The 17,269-nt window shown below is 49.6% G+C and overlaps 1 protein-coding gene across 1 annotated transcript; it reads left to right on the top strand.

Moving 5' to 3' along the window:
• Positions 1-1,689: 1,689 nt before the first annotated feature.
• On the top strand, positions 1,690-16,332 carry ddx47 (DEAD (Asp-Glu-Ala-Asp) box polypeptide 47; the record flags this gene model as incomplete). Its single annotated transcript, XM_080183537.1, has 8 exons — positions 1,690-1,808; positions 2,695-2,766; positions 3,450-3,566; positions 5,938-6,084; positions 6,167-6,304; positions 7,591-7,661; positions 11,418-11,547; positions 15,861-16,332. Coding segments are annotated over 8 exons (914 nt in total), but the record flags the coding sequence as incomplete, so codon positions are not given.
• Positions 16,333-17,269: the final 937 nt, after the last annotated feature.

Here is a 17,269-nt window from a genome sequence, read left to right as displayed (position 1 = left end):
TCCCCTGGAAGGAAGACCAGCATGTTCCCAGTGGTGGGGGAGTCCAGAACGAAGGGTCGTTCTGAGAACTTCGGGATTCGCAGTAAATATTGGCGCAGTTAGTGATGCCCATATTGGGTGGGGTGGGGAGTGAATGGGGACAGGGGGGTGGTGGGGGCCAGGAGGCGGAGGAGGCCGGGAGGGGGCAGTGGTGGGGTTTTGCTGAGGCCTGAACTTTCCTCATTCAGTGTCCAGGCTTCTGCTTTTCCACAAGAATCACTGGACCCTGAGCAGAAACACAGGCCAAGCTCCTTACAGTGCTGGTCACTCTGAAGGATAGTGAACAGGTTAACCTGATAATCTGGGAGGTTAGTGCACAGGTTTTCCTGGTTATTGGAGTGGTTAGTGGACAGGTTAACCTGGTTATCTGAGTGGTCGGTGGCTCATTGTTCCGTGGGAGCACTGAAGAGAGGCTAGTTTAAAGTCCCCCCAGTAGCCTTAGCCAGTCTTCCCACCAAGATATTAGTCCCCCTGGGATTTAAGTGCCACCCGTCTTTACTGTACAGGTCACACCTGCCCCTAAAGAGGTCCCAATGATCTAGGAACCGAAATCCCTGCCCTCTGCTCCAGTCCCTCATTTTGTCATTTTCATAAATGACCTAGATGAGGAAGTGGAAGGATGGGTTAGTAAGTTCGCTGATGAAACAAATGTCGGTGGTGTTGTGGATGGGCTGGAAGGATGTCAGAAGTTGCAGCAGAACATAAATAGTATGCAGGACTGGACGGAGAAGTGGCAGATGGACTTCAACGCGGATAAATATGTAGTCGTCCATTTTGGCAGGACCAATGGGATGAACGAGTACACTATCAAGGGCAGGAGTCTTAGTAGTGCTGAAGAGCAGAAGGATCTTGGGGTCCGGGTCCACAGGACTCTTAAATCGGCCTCGCAGGTGGAGGATGTGGTCAAGAAGGCGAATGGTGTACTGGCCTTCATTAATCGAGGGATTGAGTTTAGGGATTGGGAGGTAATGCTGCAACTTTATAAGACCCTTGTCAGGCCTCACTTGGAGTACTGTGCGCAGTTCTGGTCACCTCACTATAGGAAGGACGTAGAAGCTATTGAAAGGGTACAGAGGAGATTTACAAGGATGTTGCCTGGATTGGGAGGCATGCCTTATGAAGATAGGTTGAGGGAGCTGGGACTCTTCTCCCTGGAGAGACGAAGGTTGAGAGGCGACCTGATAGAAGTTTATAAAATGTTGAGAGGAATAGATAGAGTGGACTCTCAGAGGCTATTTCCCCGGGTTGAAATGGTCGCTACGAGAGGACACAGATTTAAGGTGCGGGGAGGAAAGTACAGAAGTGATGTTAGGGGTAAGTTTTTCACTCAGAGGGTGGTGAGTGAATGGAATCGGCTGCCGTCAGTGGTGGTGGAGGCGAACTCGCTGGGGCCTTTTAAAAGACTTCTGGATGAGTATATGGGATTTAATGGGATTGGGGGTTATAGATAGGTCTATGGATTGGTAGGTGTTGATGTGATCGGCGCAGCTCGTGGGCCGAAGGGCCTGTTTGTGCTGTAGTGTTCTATGACAGGTTAACCTGTTTTTAAGGAGGTTAGTGGACAGGGTATCCTGGTTATCAGGGAGGTTAGTAACTGCTTTATCCTGGTTATCTGTGGACAGGCTGTCACTGTTGTTCTCTCTTTGCCAGCAACCCCGGGCCGGCTGATCGATCACCTGCAGAACACAAAGGGGTTTAACCTGCGCGCGCTCAAATTCCTGGTGATGGATGAAGCTGACAGAATTCTCAATATGGATTTCGAGACTGAGGTACCCGCGATGTCGAGGTTTCTTGTGTTTTATTTTGATGGGAGACAGGAGTCCACCCCGACAGGGCAGCTAGCTGGTGACAGAGGAGGAGGTTAATGCTGTCCCAGGTATCAGCCCACCCTCCCCGGGACCCCCAAACTGTACTGATGTGCTGGGGGGATTCGCTGTCTCTCTTCCCCAGTGGATAATGTTTATTCTGCAGCAAACATCTCAAAGTCACACTCAGCTGTTGCGAAGCTTTGTTGCTTATGGGATCTGCCTGTGTAAACTGACACATTTCCTCCAGTGACTACAGTTGAGCAATGACCTGATTGGCTGTGAGGCACTTTGGGACATCCCCAAGGCCAGAATGGCTGAATAGAAATGAGGGTGAAAACAGGAGAAGTCCGACTTGCAGCGTTCACCTCTGCTCAGAGATTTCGGTAAGAAGTCTCACAACACCAGGTTACAGTCCAACAGGTTTATTCGGCAGCAAACTAGCTTTCAGAGCACTGCTCCTTTGTCAGGTGAGTGGGAGTAGCGTTCTTCTACTTACCTGACGAACGAGCAGCGCCCCGAAAGCTCGTGGCTTGTGCTGCCAAAGAAACCTGTTGGACGTGGTGTTGTGAGACTTCTTGCCGTGTTTACCCCAGTCCAACACCGGCATCTCCACATCAGAGATTTCGGTGACAGTGAATGAAACTGCCATTTGTGGTACAGCCACCAGATGGTGCCATTGCCCAGGGAACAGCCTTGAGGCAGAGGCAATAATCTCGTCATGTGTTTGAATTCTCCATCTCCATGCACTACCCCACTCTGGGGGGGTCCCTCTGGCCGACACCGGGGCGGGGGTCCGGTTCCCCCACTCTAATAGCTGATTCTGGTTATTCTGTGTTCTATTCTGCAGGTTGATAAGATTCTGAAGGTGATTCCGAAAGATCGTAGCACCTTCCTGTTTTCTGCCACGATGACCAAGAAGGTTTGCCCAGAAACTTTTCCACATTTCCCCAAACTTCAGAATCAGCATGACGGGGGCGGGGGGGGGGGGGTTGAATTTCCTGGTGTGAAGGGGAGAGGGGTTTTCTGGTGGGGGTGTGGGGGGTCCTGGTGTGACCCCGGTGGGGGGGGAGAGGGGAATGGTTCCCTGTGTGACCGGGGGTTTCTCTGTGTTGAGGCCAGCAAGCTGCAGGTTCAGTGTGTGAGCTGCGCTGAGTGTGCTGCTCTCGGTCTCCTAATGACACAGTGTTTAATAATCTAACCGAGATTCTTACCCCCCCCACCCAAATACTGCCCAGTAACAACCCACCCCCACCCCCGGCTCCCTGATACTGGGGGTCTGGTTTTCCCTCCCCAAAGATTGACAAAATAAATCACTGCTGCATCCAGCCCAGATCTAGACGTTAATATTACAGTGTGGGCACAGGGGGCAGTGGGGTAGAGGGCAGGGGGATACAGGGCACCTTCCCTAATCTCCAGGCTGCGGTGTGAAAGACCCTGGAAGTGAGGGACGAGAGTTCCTCAGTGTTTGAGCCAATGCTGAGCTAGGCTGGGAAATTTGGGAGCTGCTGTTCCCGTGGGAGCGACAGGCCACACCCAGGTTCATGCCCCCACCCTGGAAGTTGCTTTGTGCTGAGTTCACATCTTTCCGGTTCTTTCCCTCAGGTCCAGAAGCTGCAGCGAGCGGCACTAAAGGATCCGGTGAAATGCGCCGTCTCAACCAAGTACCAGACAGTGGAGAAATTGCTGCAGTATTATGTATTCATCCCGTCCAAGTTCAAGGTATCCTGGGAACATTGATTCCCTGAATGATCGAAACTCCTTATCCTGTCTCCTTAAACCTGTCTTTCTTTGGAACCTCAGGTACCATTTTTCAGGCTGGTACAGTCACCTAATTTGGCAGTTTGTATTCATATACCAGAGATTAAACTCTTTATATAAATATATCTCTTGTTTATCTTGGTTTTGGGAGAATTCAGTGGCACTGTGGTTAGCACTGCTGCCTCACAGTGCCAGGGACCTGGGTTTGATTCCTGGCTTGGGTCACTGTCTGCGTGGAATCTGCATGTTCTCCCCGTGTCTGCGTGGGTTTCCTCCAGATGCCCTGGTTTCCTCCCACACTCTGAAAGATGTGCTGGTTAGGGTGCATTGGCCGTGCTAAACTCTCCCTCAGTGTACCCGAACAGGCACTGGAGTGTGACAACCAGGGGATTTTCACAGTAACTTCATTGCAATGTTAATGTAAGCCTTACTTCTGACGCTAATAAACTAACTTAAAACTTAATTGCATTTTTAAGTGAAAGGTATCTGAGTGAAAGGTGTCCAAGGTATTTCCGTATCAGAGGGGGTCCACGTGTGGTCACAGGATTAGCTTCCAGAGAACTAATATTTTAATAAGAGTGACCATCGCTTAGCTGAAGAGCTGCGAACAGTCAGCTTGAGGAGAATTGGCTGCCATTCATTCTAAATTTGAATTATTCACCTAGTCCACAGGCCCAAGAAGTTTGTCTTTGAAGTTTTAAATTATAAGATTAATTAAGGTAAATGTTTGTTGACCACTTCAACTGACCTCTTGCCGTAGAGAGAGTGATTCCGGGTGCAGCCTTGTTTGGAATGTGGGGCATTTGCCTCTGGGAGGTTTCCAGAAGGTCTTTGGGATTGGAGCTGAAAGCAGCCAAGTTGTCGAGAGGGAGCCCTGAGGTCAGGAGCGTGTGAAAGAGCCTGCCAAGTGTGGAGATGCAGCTGGAGGCCAGAAACAAAAAGGGCGGTTAGAAATTGGTGTTGGGGTCCAGGGGGCGCAGTAAGCAAGAAGCTGGAGGGTCCACAATCTCGAGGTGCCTAAAGCGCGATGGAGACTCACTGAGCTGGAGTTTAGTGGAAGGACCCAAATGAAGCTCACATCTCAGAGTAGAGGAAGAGCAATGAAGAGAATCGTAGTGAATTCCTGAGGGCTGTGGCACTTCTTAGGCTGTTGAAGGTTCCTTCTCGGACCAAACCAAAGACATCCTGCTGGGGATGGGGGCGAGGTTAAAGTGGAAAGGGGAAGGTTCAGTTGAGGATTTCAGTCTGAAAGTCTTGATGTACAGATGCCGTTGTTGGACTGGGATAGACACAGTAAGAAGTCTCATAACACCAGGTTAAAGTCCAACAGGTTTATTTGGTAGCACGAGCTTTCGAAGCACTGCACTGTGAAAGCTCGTGCTACCAAATAAACCTGTTGGACTTTAACCTGGCGTTGTGAGAGTACTTACTGGCGTCTGAAAGTATAAATGGTTGTGTGTTTTTAGTGTAACATCATTAAGTATTTGCCTTGTTTGATTCTTGTGCTTTTCCTTCTATAGATAACGGGGGATTTCTAATCTCTCGTTAAATGTTAATGGCCTGTAAAGGGTGGCACGGGGGCACAGTGGTTAGCACTGCTGCCTCACAGTGCCAGGGACCCAGGTTCAGTTCAGGCTTGGGTCACTGTCTGTGTGGAGTCTGCGTGAGTTTCCTCCGGGTGCTCCACTTTCTTCCCACACTCCAAAGATGTGCGGGTTAGGTGGATTGGCCATGTTAAATTATCCCTTAGTGTCAGGGGGATTAGCTGGGGTAACTGCATGGGGTTAGGGTCTGGCTGGGATTGTGGTTGGTGCAGACTCGATGGGCCGAATGGCAGCCTCCTGTACTGTAGGGATTTTATTCTATCCTATGAAGAAGGAATGTCATGAGACCTGAAATCGAAACTCAGTCTGGCAGATATCCTGATGGTACAAAACTTCCTTTAAATACAAATCCCCTTTTCTTCCAACTTGTTCGAGTGCAGATGTTTTTACGATTGTATCTGAGCCAGTTTTTAAAGACTATTTGCGTATTTCCCATAGTCCCCCACTTGGCCAATGTAAGAATTTTATTGACGCAAAATGAAATTGAGAGAAATTTCAGAACTTGCTCTAGAGCGCCACCTCGTGGCCAGTGCTGTAACTACACCGTGACGTGGAAAATGTTGACGTACCAACATGCAATGGGCAGGGATATTGTGCCCACAGGATGGAGTTTTGTTGGTGGAGTGAGTGCCCTACACGAGGAATATCTGAGTAATGACACATTGCAGGACTGTTTGCAAATTCCTTCACCTGCTGATTGAGTTTATCTGCAAGTTTCTCTTTTCCAGGATTGTTACTTGGTTTCCATTCTCAACGAGCTAGCTGGAAATTCCTTCATCATCTTCTGCAGCACGTGTTATAACACACAGCGCACGGCACTGCTCCTGCGTAACCTGGGCTTCACTGCTGTCCCGTTACACGGGCAGATGAGCCAGGTAGGCTGATCTCCTTTCCACAGCGACACTTTGTCCTGGAACATAAACTGGCTGTTGTTTTATTTTATATTTTAAATTGCAGCAAAAACGATTGGGAACTTTGAATAAGTTCAAGGCTAAGTCACGGTCGATCTTACTGGCCACGGACGTAGCGAGTCGCGGGCTTGATATTCCCCACGTGGATGTGGTTATAAACTTCGACATTCCCACACATTCTAAGGTAAGGCTTGGCTCTCGATAACAAAGGCAGTATCTTATCTGTGGGCTGTGTGCACTTCTCCCCCGAAGCTGTAACCAGCGTTACTCGACTCCCAGAGGATCAGTGTCAGGGAAATACTGATCCCAGCTCGTGGGACAGGAGGTTCGTGACGGTCATGTAACCTGGAGAGAAATACCAGCTAGAAATTCTTGCTCCGCTTACTCACTCAGGGGATGTGGGTGTCACTGGCTGGGCTGCTATTTATTGCCCATCCCTAACTGCCCCCCTTTCCAGAGGGGCATTTCCAAGTTAACCACATTGCTGTGGCTCTGGAGTCACATGTAGGCCAGACCGGGTAAGGATGGCAGATTTCCTTCCCTAAAGGACATGAGTGAACGGATGGATTTTTCCGACAATGGTTTCACGGTCATCAGTAAATTCTTAATTCCAGATACTTTTTTTGTTGAATTGAGATTTCACCATCTGCCGTGGTGGGATTTGAGCTCAGGTCCCCGGAGCGTTACTCTGGCTCTCTGGGTTACTGGTCCAGTGATAATGCCACTGTGCCAATTAGACACTGGGCTAAGGTTGAATTGGGACCAGCTGCAGTGTTGAGGTTACTGTCACTCAGAGCCAGAGCACTCAGGGGTCAGAGGGCAATGGGTGCTGCTGCTACCAATCACAGTGCAGCTTCACGGTCCCTGCAGTGTACCCCCCTCCCCACTGTCCATGCAGTGTACCCCCCGCAGTGTACCCCCCTCCCCACTGTCCTGGCAGTGTACCCCCCGCAGTGTACCCCCCTCTCCGCTGTCCATGCAGTGTACCCCCCGCAGTGTACCCCCCTCTCCGCTGTCCATGCAGTGTACCCCCCGCAGTGTACCCCCCTCTCCGCTGTCCATGCAGTGTACCCCCCGCAGTGTACCCCCCTCCCCACTGTCCTGGCAGTGTACCCCCCGCAGTGTACCCCCCTCCCCACTGTCCTGGCAGTGTACCCCCCGCAGTGTACCCCCCTCTCCGCTGTCCTGGCAGTGTACCCCCCGCAGTGTACCCCCCTCTCCGCTGTCCTGGCAGTGTACCCCCCGCAGTGTACCCCCCTCTCCGCTGTCCTGGCAGTGTACCCCCCGCAGTGTACCCCCCTCTCCGCTGTCCTGGCAGTGTACCCCCCTGCCCATGTGTCCCCGCAGTGTTCTCAAGCTCTTGATTGATGTGTTGGGTAAGTAATTAGTGTTGGGGCATGGGGTCACGCGGGGGCTGTTGGGGTCATGCCTGCTCTGTGTTAATGTTGTTCCGTGTTTACACCCCCCCAGGATTACATCCATCGAGTGGGGCGCACGGCCAGAGCTGGACGATCAGGAAAGTCCATCACCTTCGTCACCCAGTGAGTTCTGCTTCTCAGTCTCCCACTCACTCTGAATGAAGTGCTTTATGAGAGGGTTTGGCAGAGGGGACCCTCTAGTATGTTTGGAGGAGGGGAAAGGGGTCAGTCCCATTTTGTACCTTGAGTGTGGCCTGTCTGTCTCTCCGGATGTCGCGTTGTGCTGGCTGGGTGATTCCTGAACCCTGGGAGGCAGTCTCCTGTATCTGAGCTAACCAGCCTGTCGGAGGGAGCTCTGAGTCCCTGAACACAGCAGCTGGAATCCAGGCTCTGAATCTCACACAAACTCACAAAGCTTTGCAGCGTGTTGGGTTAATTAGAAACTGTAGAAGGATGTTGAGGAATGTTACAGTTTCAAATTGTGAAGGGACTCCCTTCCTAACAGCACAGTGAGAAGAATATCATCCCAGACACCAGGGCGATTCCTGCTGCTCCTTAAATGATCTTTAAAGCCACTTGAGAGGCAGACTTGGTTAACGTCTCACTGACAAATGGCATCTCCCTCGGTCCCGCCCTCCCTCGGTCCCGCCCCCCCTCGGTCCCGCCCCCCCCTCGGTCCCGCCCCCCCTCGGTCCCGCCCCCCCTCGGTCCCGCCCCCCCCTCGGTCCCGCCCCCCCCTCGGTCCCGCCCCCCCCCTCGGTCCCGCCCTCCCTCGGTCCCGCCCTCCCTCGGTCCCGCCCTCCCTCGTTAGTCCCAGCTGAGGCAGTTCTGCAGCTGGGGAGAGATCTGGTGAATAGCATTGAGCTGATTACATGCAGCATAATCCGAGTGATGCTGTCCCTGTTCCTCGGTATCTGAGTTCCAGACGTCTGTCAACTGGGGCCGAATGTCTGGAACCTCAGCCTCGCTGCTGTTCCCGCTCTGATCTCCCTTTGACCCGAGAGCAGACCTGACAGAGTGAAGTGTGCAATAAACAAGCAAACAAACGGGTTGGACAGAACGTGTCTGTAATTCATCCAGCCTCAGCTCCGGCAAGCTGAGGTGCTGCTTCTGTGGAAGGAACTACAACCAACAGTGTGTGAGCGGGAGCAGAGTGCCATTTCAGACCTCTGGGTCTTGGTAACTTGGGGAGGAAGACAGCAGCTCCCTGAGTGAGTGAGCTCATTTCACAGGGTCATTTCACCCTGACACTCTGAGAGCAAAAAGAGACAAAGCAGGAAGTAGTTCAGCTCCCTTCAGACACCAGGTCTCTCGGGAGTCAGCAGTTTAATTGAAATCTGACACCCTGGAAATGAAGCTGAGGAGTGAACTGACAGAATTTACAAAATTAGTCGAGGCACGGATAGAATGGACAGTCAGAGTCCTTTTCCCAGGGTAGAAATATCAATGATTAGGGGATGTGGGTTAAGGATAAAAGGGGGAGAGTTTAAAGGAGATGTGAGAGGCAAGTTTTTTTAATGCAGAAGGTGGTGAGTGCCTGGAATGCACTGCCAGAGGAGGTGGGAGAAGCAGGTACAATAGCAACATTCAAGAGGCGAGTGATAGATACAGGAATAGACGAAGGGTGAGGGGCGACCTGATAGAAGTCTACAGGATTGAGGGGCACGGACAGAGTGGATAGTCAGAAGCTTTTTCCCAGGGTGGAAGAGTCAATTACTCGGGGGCACGGGTTTAAGGTGCGAGGGGCAAGGTTTAAAGGAGATGTACGAAGCAGATTTTTTACGCAGAGAGTAGTGGGTGCCTGGAACTCACTGCTGGGGAGGGAGTGGAAGCAGATACGGTAGTGACTTTTAAGGGGTGTCTTGACAAGGACATGAATAGGATGGGAATAGAGGGATATGGTCCCCAGAAGGGTAGGGGGTTTTAGTGGTTTGAACGGTGGTAACATTCCAGCCAGAGTTTGGAACAAGGGGTAATTTATTTTATTCATTCCTGGGACATGGGTGTTGCTGGCTGGACCAGCATTTATTCCCCATCCCTAGTTACCCTTGGAGGGCAGTTGAGAGTCACCCACATTGCTGTGGCTCTGGAGTCACATGTAGGCCAGACCGGGTAAGGACGGCAGATTTCCTTCCCTCAAGGACATTAGTGAACCAGATGGGTTTTTCCAACAATGGTTTCAGGGTCATCAGTAGATTCTTAATTCCAGATTTTTTAATAGAATTCGAATACCACTATCTGCCGTAGTGGGATTCGAACCCGGGTCCCCAGAACATGAGCTGAGCTTCTGGATTAATAGTCTAGTGATAATACCACTCGGCCATCACCACCTCTTTTCAGCCAATTCACACCCAATCTCCAAACTATAGCCACGGCTACCCGCCTGCCTCTTACCCACAACACCCACCTTGTCCTGTGCCCCTGGGCTTCCTGTTCCTGAATGCTCTGCAGTGGGTGCAGCTGGTACCTGTTTACTGTGGGAAGGAGTAGCAGGAGAGGAGTCTGAGCGTAATGTGACCAATGGGAACAAGATGTAAAGGTCAGCTGACCCAGTAAACCATGGAACCAATCACAGAGTGATGCAATAGTCAGCTGATTCACTATAAATAAGGAACTATGTAGAATTGTGGGGAGCTTGGAGTGGCCCAGGACGAGGCCCCAAGTTTGGAGTAATGAAGTTTCTTTATTATCTCTTGCTTTGATTTATAAGTTGGAGTAAGTTTTGTTACATTTTCATTAGCTGCGTTTTGAAGAGTTCCTTCTGAAGAAATACAGGTGACCGAAAGTTGGTCAAAGAGTTTATTTCCCTGAGGTGCAGGAGGGTCTGAGAGGAGGAGAGGAAAGACTTGAACAGGAGAAAGAAACATTTCTTCGTCCATGATTCCCGGGAAGTTAGTGTGCTGGGACAACCAGCAAGTCGGGAGGTGAATGAATGTTGCGAAAGGGATTGGAGTAAAAATGTCTTCCAATATTTATTGGTGTTTGTGAGGCCTCGCCTGGAGCACTGTACAGTTTTGGTTCCCTTACCCAAGGGGGGATATCACTGCCCTCGAGGGAGGGCAGCCGAGATTCCCTGGATTGATAACTGGAAGGAGATGATTGTCCTATGAGGAGGGTTTGTGGAGACTGTTTAGAGTTTAGAAAAGCAAGAGGTAATCTCACTGAAACGTATCGAATTCCTGCAGGATTGGACAGGGTAAATAGCTGAGAAAATGCACACCCTGCTCCCCCCCCCCCACGGCTGGGGGGATTTACAAGATGCTCATTCTCAGAAGAAGGGGGTCAGCCATGTAGAACTGGGGTGAGATGTTTCTTCACTCAGCACCTTGGAATTCTCAGTCTCCGAGGGCTGTGGATACTCCGTCATTGAGTGTATTGAAGACTGAGGTTGATAGGTTTATGGACACTCAGAGAGTTAAAGAAAGCGGGTATGGATTGGGACAGAGTATCTGCTACGACGTTGTTGAATTTTGGGACAGGATGGATGGGCCAAATGGCTGACAATTCCTATTCTGTTCCTGTGGGAAAGTTGCCAGTAAGTTGTTGGTGAAATTGGTTCTCTGCTGCATGGTCTGACATCTCCAGTGGCTAAAGAGCTCGTATCGTCACCAGCTGCACACAACATGGGAACCAGGAGCAGGCCATTCAGCCCCTCGAGTCTGCTTCAACATCTAATAAAATCCCGACTGATAGAAATCTAGAATCTGCATCCTGCCTACCCGCAACAGCCCGTTGTTTCCCCCCCCCCTCCCCCAGCTCCTGTGCCACTGCTTACCAGGAATTTCCCCCTGCCCCCCAATCGCTTACCAAGAATCCCCACGGGTCCCCCCCCCCATTGCTTACCAGGAATCTAACCACCTGTGTTTTTAAAATTCTCAGGTACGATGTGGAACTCTTCCAGAGGATTGAGCACCTGATTGGGAAGAAACTTCCGGAATTCCCCACGCAGGAAGAGGAGGTGATGCTGCTGATGGAACGAGTGACGGAAGCCCAGCGATTTGCTCGGATGGTATGTGGGCTTCCCATTCCAATCCTGCACTGAGTCGTCGCTAGGAAGTGTAATATTGAGGGAGGGGTTCCATTGTTATTGTAACTCCCTGTCCCAGTCTCAATCCCTTAATCATCTCAAACCCAAACGTCTTAAATCTCTCTTTACGATGTTAACTCCAAACCTGAGTAACATCTCAACCCGTGCTGCATCTCCTCCATTGCTTTTGTGTCCTTTGTATAATTGTTACCAAACACTGTGCAGAGCCTCAGCCCAAACTCCTCATGTAAGATCCACATTCATTTCCCAAAACCAAGGATCTATTTCATTTTCTCCACGGCTTCATCTGAATATTAGCAGCTTCGTTGACCATCCTATCCGCAGAGCAAGGTGTCTGTCCCCCAATAACCCATTGTCCCCCCAACATTGCTTACCAAGAATCTAACCACCTCTGCTTAAAACGCTCAGGTTTGAGGTGGAACTTCTCATAATGTGAACTCAATTTATGCGGGCACATGTACATGTACCTGCCTGTGTACATACATGCATGTATGAGTGCTTGTGTGTGCATGTGCGTATATGTGTGCCTGTAGTTTTTATCTGCTGGAATCTTATTTTTTCTTTGCTGATTTATATCCGCCACCTGTCTGCCCTAGAAAGGGTGTTGCTGTATGGTGAAAATATATCAGTGCACAGATCCCCGGCACCCGGATATCTTAAATACACCGGCAAGACTGCTCTCAGCCCAGCAATGTAACTACATTGTGTCGTGTCGGGGTCTCTGTTACTCAGGACGGTTAGGAGGTCCGTATAATCCCACCAACATGTGTTTAGGGGATCTGCTTTGGGACGCGGCGTAACAGATTTGGCCTGTGAGTGTCTGAATCATTGTATTTAAACCCTGCTCTGTACTGTAAGTTCACAGAGTTGGTCGTTCCAAGTGAATCACAGTAACCTGAGATGGGTTTGTAACAACTCAGACATTTTCACTAAAGGATGGAAAATATTTCTTGTCCTTCCTTCCCTGGTAACGAGCACACAGCCCAGGGCCGTGTTCGATTCCCTGGCATCTGTGCCGTTAGTTCATCTTGATTTCAGGGACTCTGGTCTGTGGATGGATGGATCGAGGGAATGGGGAGAGGCAGGGTCAGCCAAGCACCCTCTCCCCAATCACTGCTGCTTGTATCAGGATTGGGCACTGAGCTGGATGGTGAGCAGACACTGACCTTGCCTGCCAATATTCCCGTCGGCGAGATATCTTGGAGCAGTTAGTGTCTGCGGAGCACCTTCCACAGCACTCAGAATCAGAGAATAGATTCTCTGCAGCGTGACCAATCGCTGGCAAACAACAGCACTTTGTTCAAACGCTGGTGGAAAATTTCCAGCCACCGCGACAGTTTGTGAAATTGTTGTTTTTCTGTAACCCGGGAGCCTCGACTCCAGCCCCACTTCCAAAAAAACAGAAATGTGGAACTCCCGCCAGCTTACATCAGTTGCACTGGGCCAGACACCAGTCCGGCTTTGATTTGAACTTTACAAGAGCAGCAATAATTCTGCATCGTTCCCCAGTTGCAGCACCCCTGACTGACCCACACGGATGAATCTCCAGCTGCCATGCTGTTGCTGCCTTTCCAGCGGTTTGCTAGGTTTTCCGTACACTGGGATGGTTCATTCTGGGACACGGTGCACACACTGAATCCATTATGTAATCTGGCTCTGTCCATTTGGCATCCTGGCTGAAATTCTGCTGGTGAATTCCTCCTGAATGGAGACATTAGCCGATTACAGATCACACTAACCCCTGGCCAAATCAGGAATGTTACATCATTTTTCAGCCAATGATTAGAATTGTTGTGGCCAAGAAAGTAAAACCTTGTTTTGAGTAGACTGTTAACCTTATTGCAGTTTCAACAACACCATTTTCCTATTTCCAGCGCGACACATGCTATTGTCAAAACATTCTCTTCTGCACAGGTTGAACATTACAAGGCACAACACAAGCTTTTCGTAATGTGAAGTCTATTTGTGTATGCATGTGTGTGTGTACATGTGCGTATACATGTGCTTGTACATGTGTGCATGTAATCGTGTGTGTGTGTGTGTGTACTGTTTCTTGGTGGTGTGTGTATGTTTTCATTTTGTTATGATGTGAGGAAAGATATGGAAACCAGTGAGGAAAGATCCAGTCACATTGTAATCAATCATAAAACAATATTAAGTTAAAAGAAACACACAAAGAATACTATACAAGCAGCAGTACCCTTAACGACAATAATGGTTACCATGCGGTATATATCATGAAATTGACCCTATTCTCAATTATCTATGTTCCTGAACTCTAACGGAACAGCAGCTCCACGGTGTAACTCAGAGTTAAAACTAGCTGATAGCTACCCACCAGTTATCTTTTGGAGAGTCTTTCCTCCATTCGGTAGAGATGTTCTCCGAGGAATCTAAAAACCAGCAGCTTTTAAACTGGTTTTCTGTGATTTCTGGGATTGTCCAGCTTGTCTCTCTCCCCCCCCCTCCTGCTGCCTCCGGTTAATCTTGCTTTGGATATATGGCTTTTTCTGGATAACACCTAGACCAGGCTTTTAGCTGTTAGATGTAAATTCTATTCTTCTCACTCCTGTTTGAACTCACCTCTCCTTATATTCTAAAACCTGTTTCTGTTTGTCATTGTTCAGCTCCCCCCACCACCACCACCGCCCCCCCCCCCCCCCCCCCCAATCCCGCAGTCATTTAGCAGCAGCGAAATAAGTGTATACCTATGCTAATTTACATATCAAAATCACCTTCAGACTGATGCACCCTTATTCTATTTGGCACTTTATTTTATCCAATTCTTATTTTTTAAATCTTTGCTGAATTCTTAAATCTTCCTTTTCTACCAAGATCTTTGTTTGTATGTGGGCGCGTGTGTGTTTGTGAATGTATGTGGGCGCGTGTGTGTTTGTGAATGTATGTGGGCGCGTGTGTGTTTGTGAATGTATGTGGGCGCGTGTGTGTTTGTGAATGTATGTGGGCGCGTGTGTGTTTGTGAATGTATGTGGGCGCGTGTGTGTTTGTGAATGTATGTGGGCGCGTGTGTGTTTGTGAATGTATGTGGGCGCGTGTGTGTTTGTGAATGTATGTGGGCGCGTGTGTATTTGTGAATGTATGTGGGCGCGTGTGTGTTTGTGAATGTATGTGGGCGCGTGTGTGTTTGTGAATGTATGTGGGCGCGTGTGTGTTTGTGAATGTATGTGGGCGCGTGTGTGTTTGTGAATGTATGTGGGCGCGTGTGTGTTTGTGAATGTATGTGGGCGCGTGTGTGTTTGTGAATGTATGTGGGCGCGTGTGTGTTTGTGCATGTATGTGGGCGCGTGTGTGTTTGTGCATGTACGTGGGCGCGTGTGTTTGTGCATGTACGTGGGCGCGTGTGTGTTTGTGCATGTATGTGGGCGCGTGTGTGTTTGTGCATGTATGTGGGCGCGTGTGTGTTTGTGAATGTATGTGGGCGCGTGTGTGTTTGTGAATGTATGTGGGCGCGTGTGTGTTTGTGAATGTATGTGGGCGCGTGTGTGTTTGTGAATGTATGTGGGCGCGTGTGTGTTTGTGCATGTATGTGGGCGCGTGTGTGTTTGTGCATGTACGTGGGCGCGTGTGTGTTTGTGCATGTACGTGGGCGCGTGTGTGTTTGTGCATGTATGTGGGCGCGTGTGTGTTTGTGCATGTATGTGGGCGCGTGTGTGTTTGTGAATGTATGTGGGCGCGTGTGTGTTTGTGAATGTATGTGGGCGCGTGTGTGTTTGTGAATGTATGTGGGCGCGTGTGTGTTTGTGCATGTACGTGGGCGCGTGTGTGTTTGTGCATGTACGTGGGCGCGTGTGTTGTGCATGTACGTGGGCGCGTGTGTGTTTGTGCATGTACGTGGGCGCGTGTGTGTTTGTGAATGTATGTGGGCGCGTGTGTGTTTGTGAATGTATGTGGGCGCGTGTGTGTTTGTGAATGTATGTGGGCGCGTGTGTGTTTGTGAATGTATGTGGGCGCGTGTGTGTTTGTGAATGTATGTGTGTGGATTTGGGTGTGCAGCGTACGTGCCAGTGGAGGGGGCAGGATTGGTACAACCTGTTCCACAGGAGCGAATTCGGGGAGGGGGGTGGGGGGTGGGATGCTGTGTTCCACTGTGGGCCTGAACAGGAAGTGATGCCACATGTGGCCAGTTTATCCTTGGCTTGTAGACAGTCTGGCTGGAGCTTCTGAATGTTAAAAGCAGCATTAAGGTGTGTGACAGGTGTGGCTCTTGGGGACAGAGTGTTTGCTGTAACACTGAACATCTGTACTTCCAACAGGAGCTGAGAGAGCAAGGGGACAAGAAGAAACGGGGTCATGAGGACATTGATGACACTGAACAGTCACTGGGTATTCGGCAGAAAGTAATCGGAGGCAAAGCGAGAAAAAGGCGACGTTAAGGGACACAGGCTGTTAAATTCCTTTTCAGATTGGATCGGATATTTATATTTTATATACTAGCCCACAGCTGAATTCCATCAGTTTGATGCACTTGCTCAGATATCTATGATAAAGAATGTGATACAGATTTAGCTGATAAGGATGTGTCTTTTTGCAATGATGTTTTGCCCATTTATCCAGTAACACGCGTTGTTCCCTTTATCCATCTCCGTTTCCTGTGATAAATAGCAGCAAAACTGTGTTACTATTTGGAGCAAATTCTCAACCTGCAAAGTATCATTTGAGAAATATTCCAAACTCTGTCCGAGGTTTAACATTCTCTTCAAATAAACGCATCAAGTTCTTTCTTGCCATGAATGTTTCCAATGGTCCTGGGATGTGCCAAATTCAATATTTATCCAAACTAAATAGCTCACGAAAGCTGATGTCTGTAAGTTATCCTGGAGAGTGCCTGTTCTCTTGTTTACAGACCCCGCTCTGACTGTTCCCCTCCCTATCTCTGCAAACCCCTCCAGCTGACTCATCCCTCTCCCCACTCCCTCAACACTGCCTTTTCTACAACAGAGTTTCTGAATCTCCCATCTCTTCAGGTCCTGAGCTCCATTGGCCATTCCTAATCACCCAGTGAAATGCTTGGGTGGGGGGTGGTGAATGGCCAAGGCCAAAGCGTGAGTGAGGCCCTTGCTAAAGGGCTGAGATTGGGGCAGTTGACTGTGGGAGCTGTTGGCTGGATTGACCCAAACACTGAATGAGCTGGGCTAGATGTTCTACCCTCTTGCTGTGGATCCAGATTGGTCCCTGGAACGAGAAGATTGTTCTTCTAGTCATAGAGTTTTACAGCACAGAAAGAAGCCCTTTGGCCCATCATGTCAGTGCTGGCCACAAGCACCTATCCATTCTAATCCCATTTTCCAGCACTTAGGAAGACAGCCCCAGTCTCTCTCCATCGCTGAAACACTGCAGTCCAGGCAGCACCCTGGCAAATCTCCTCCACCCCCCTCTCCAGTGCAATCACATCAACCTGTCCTGCAGCCTTCAGGAATCTTTGGACCCCACAATTCCTCTCTACTTCCCAGCATCCTACCGTTCATTGTCATCTTGTCCTTTCAAAATGAATCATCTCAGCGTGAGATTCACTGCCCACCTGAGCAGCCCATCTGCATTATCCTGCAGTGAGTGAATTGGGTCTGTATTCTCTGGAGTTTAGAAGTATGAGAGCTGACTGATGGGGGAGGGGGAGGTAGAGGGATGGGAAGAGACTTACACTGGCAGGGGGAGTGAGTCCAAA

This window comes from Carcharhinus amblyrhynchos, unplaced genomic scaffold (assembly GCF_965287045.1).
Source record: "Carcharhinus amblyrhynchos unplaced genomic scaffold, sCarAmb.v2.hapA chromosome_326, whole genome shotgun sequence".
Classification (NCBI taxonomy): Eukaryota; Metazoa; Chordata; class Chondrichthyes; order Carcharhiniformes; family Carcharhinidae; genus Carcharhinus; species Carcharhinus amblyrhynchos.
The sequence above is the reverse complement of the archived record's forward strand: the minus strand, read 5'-3'. Positions and strand labels throughout refer to the sequence as shown.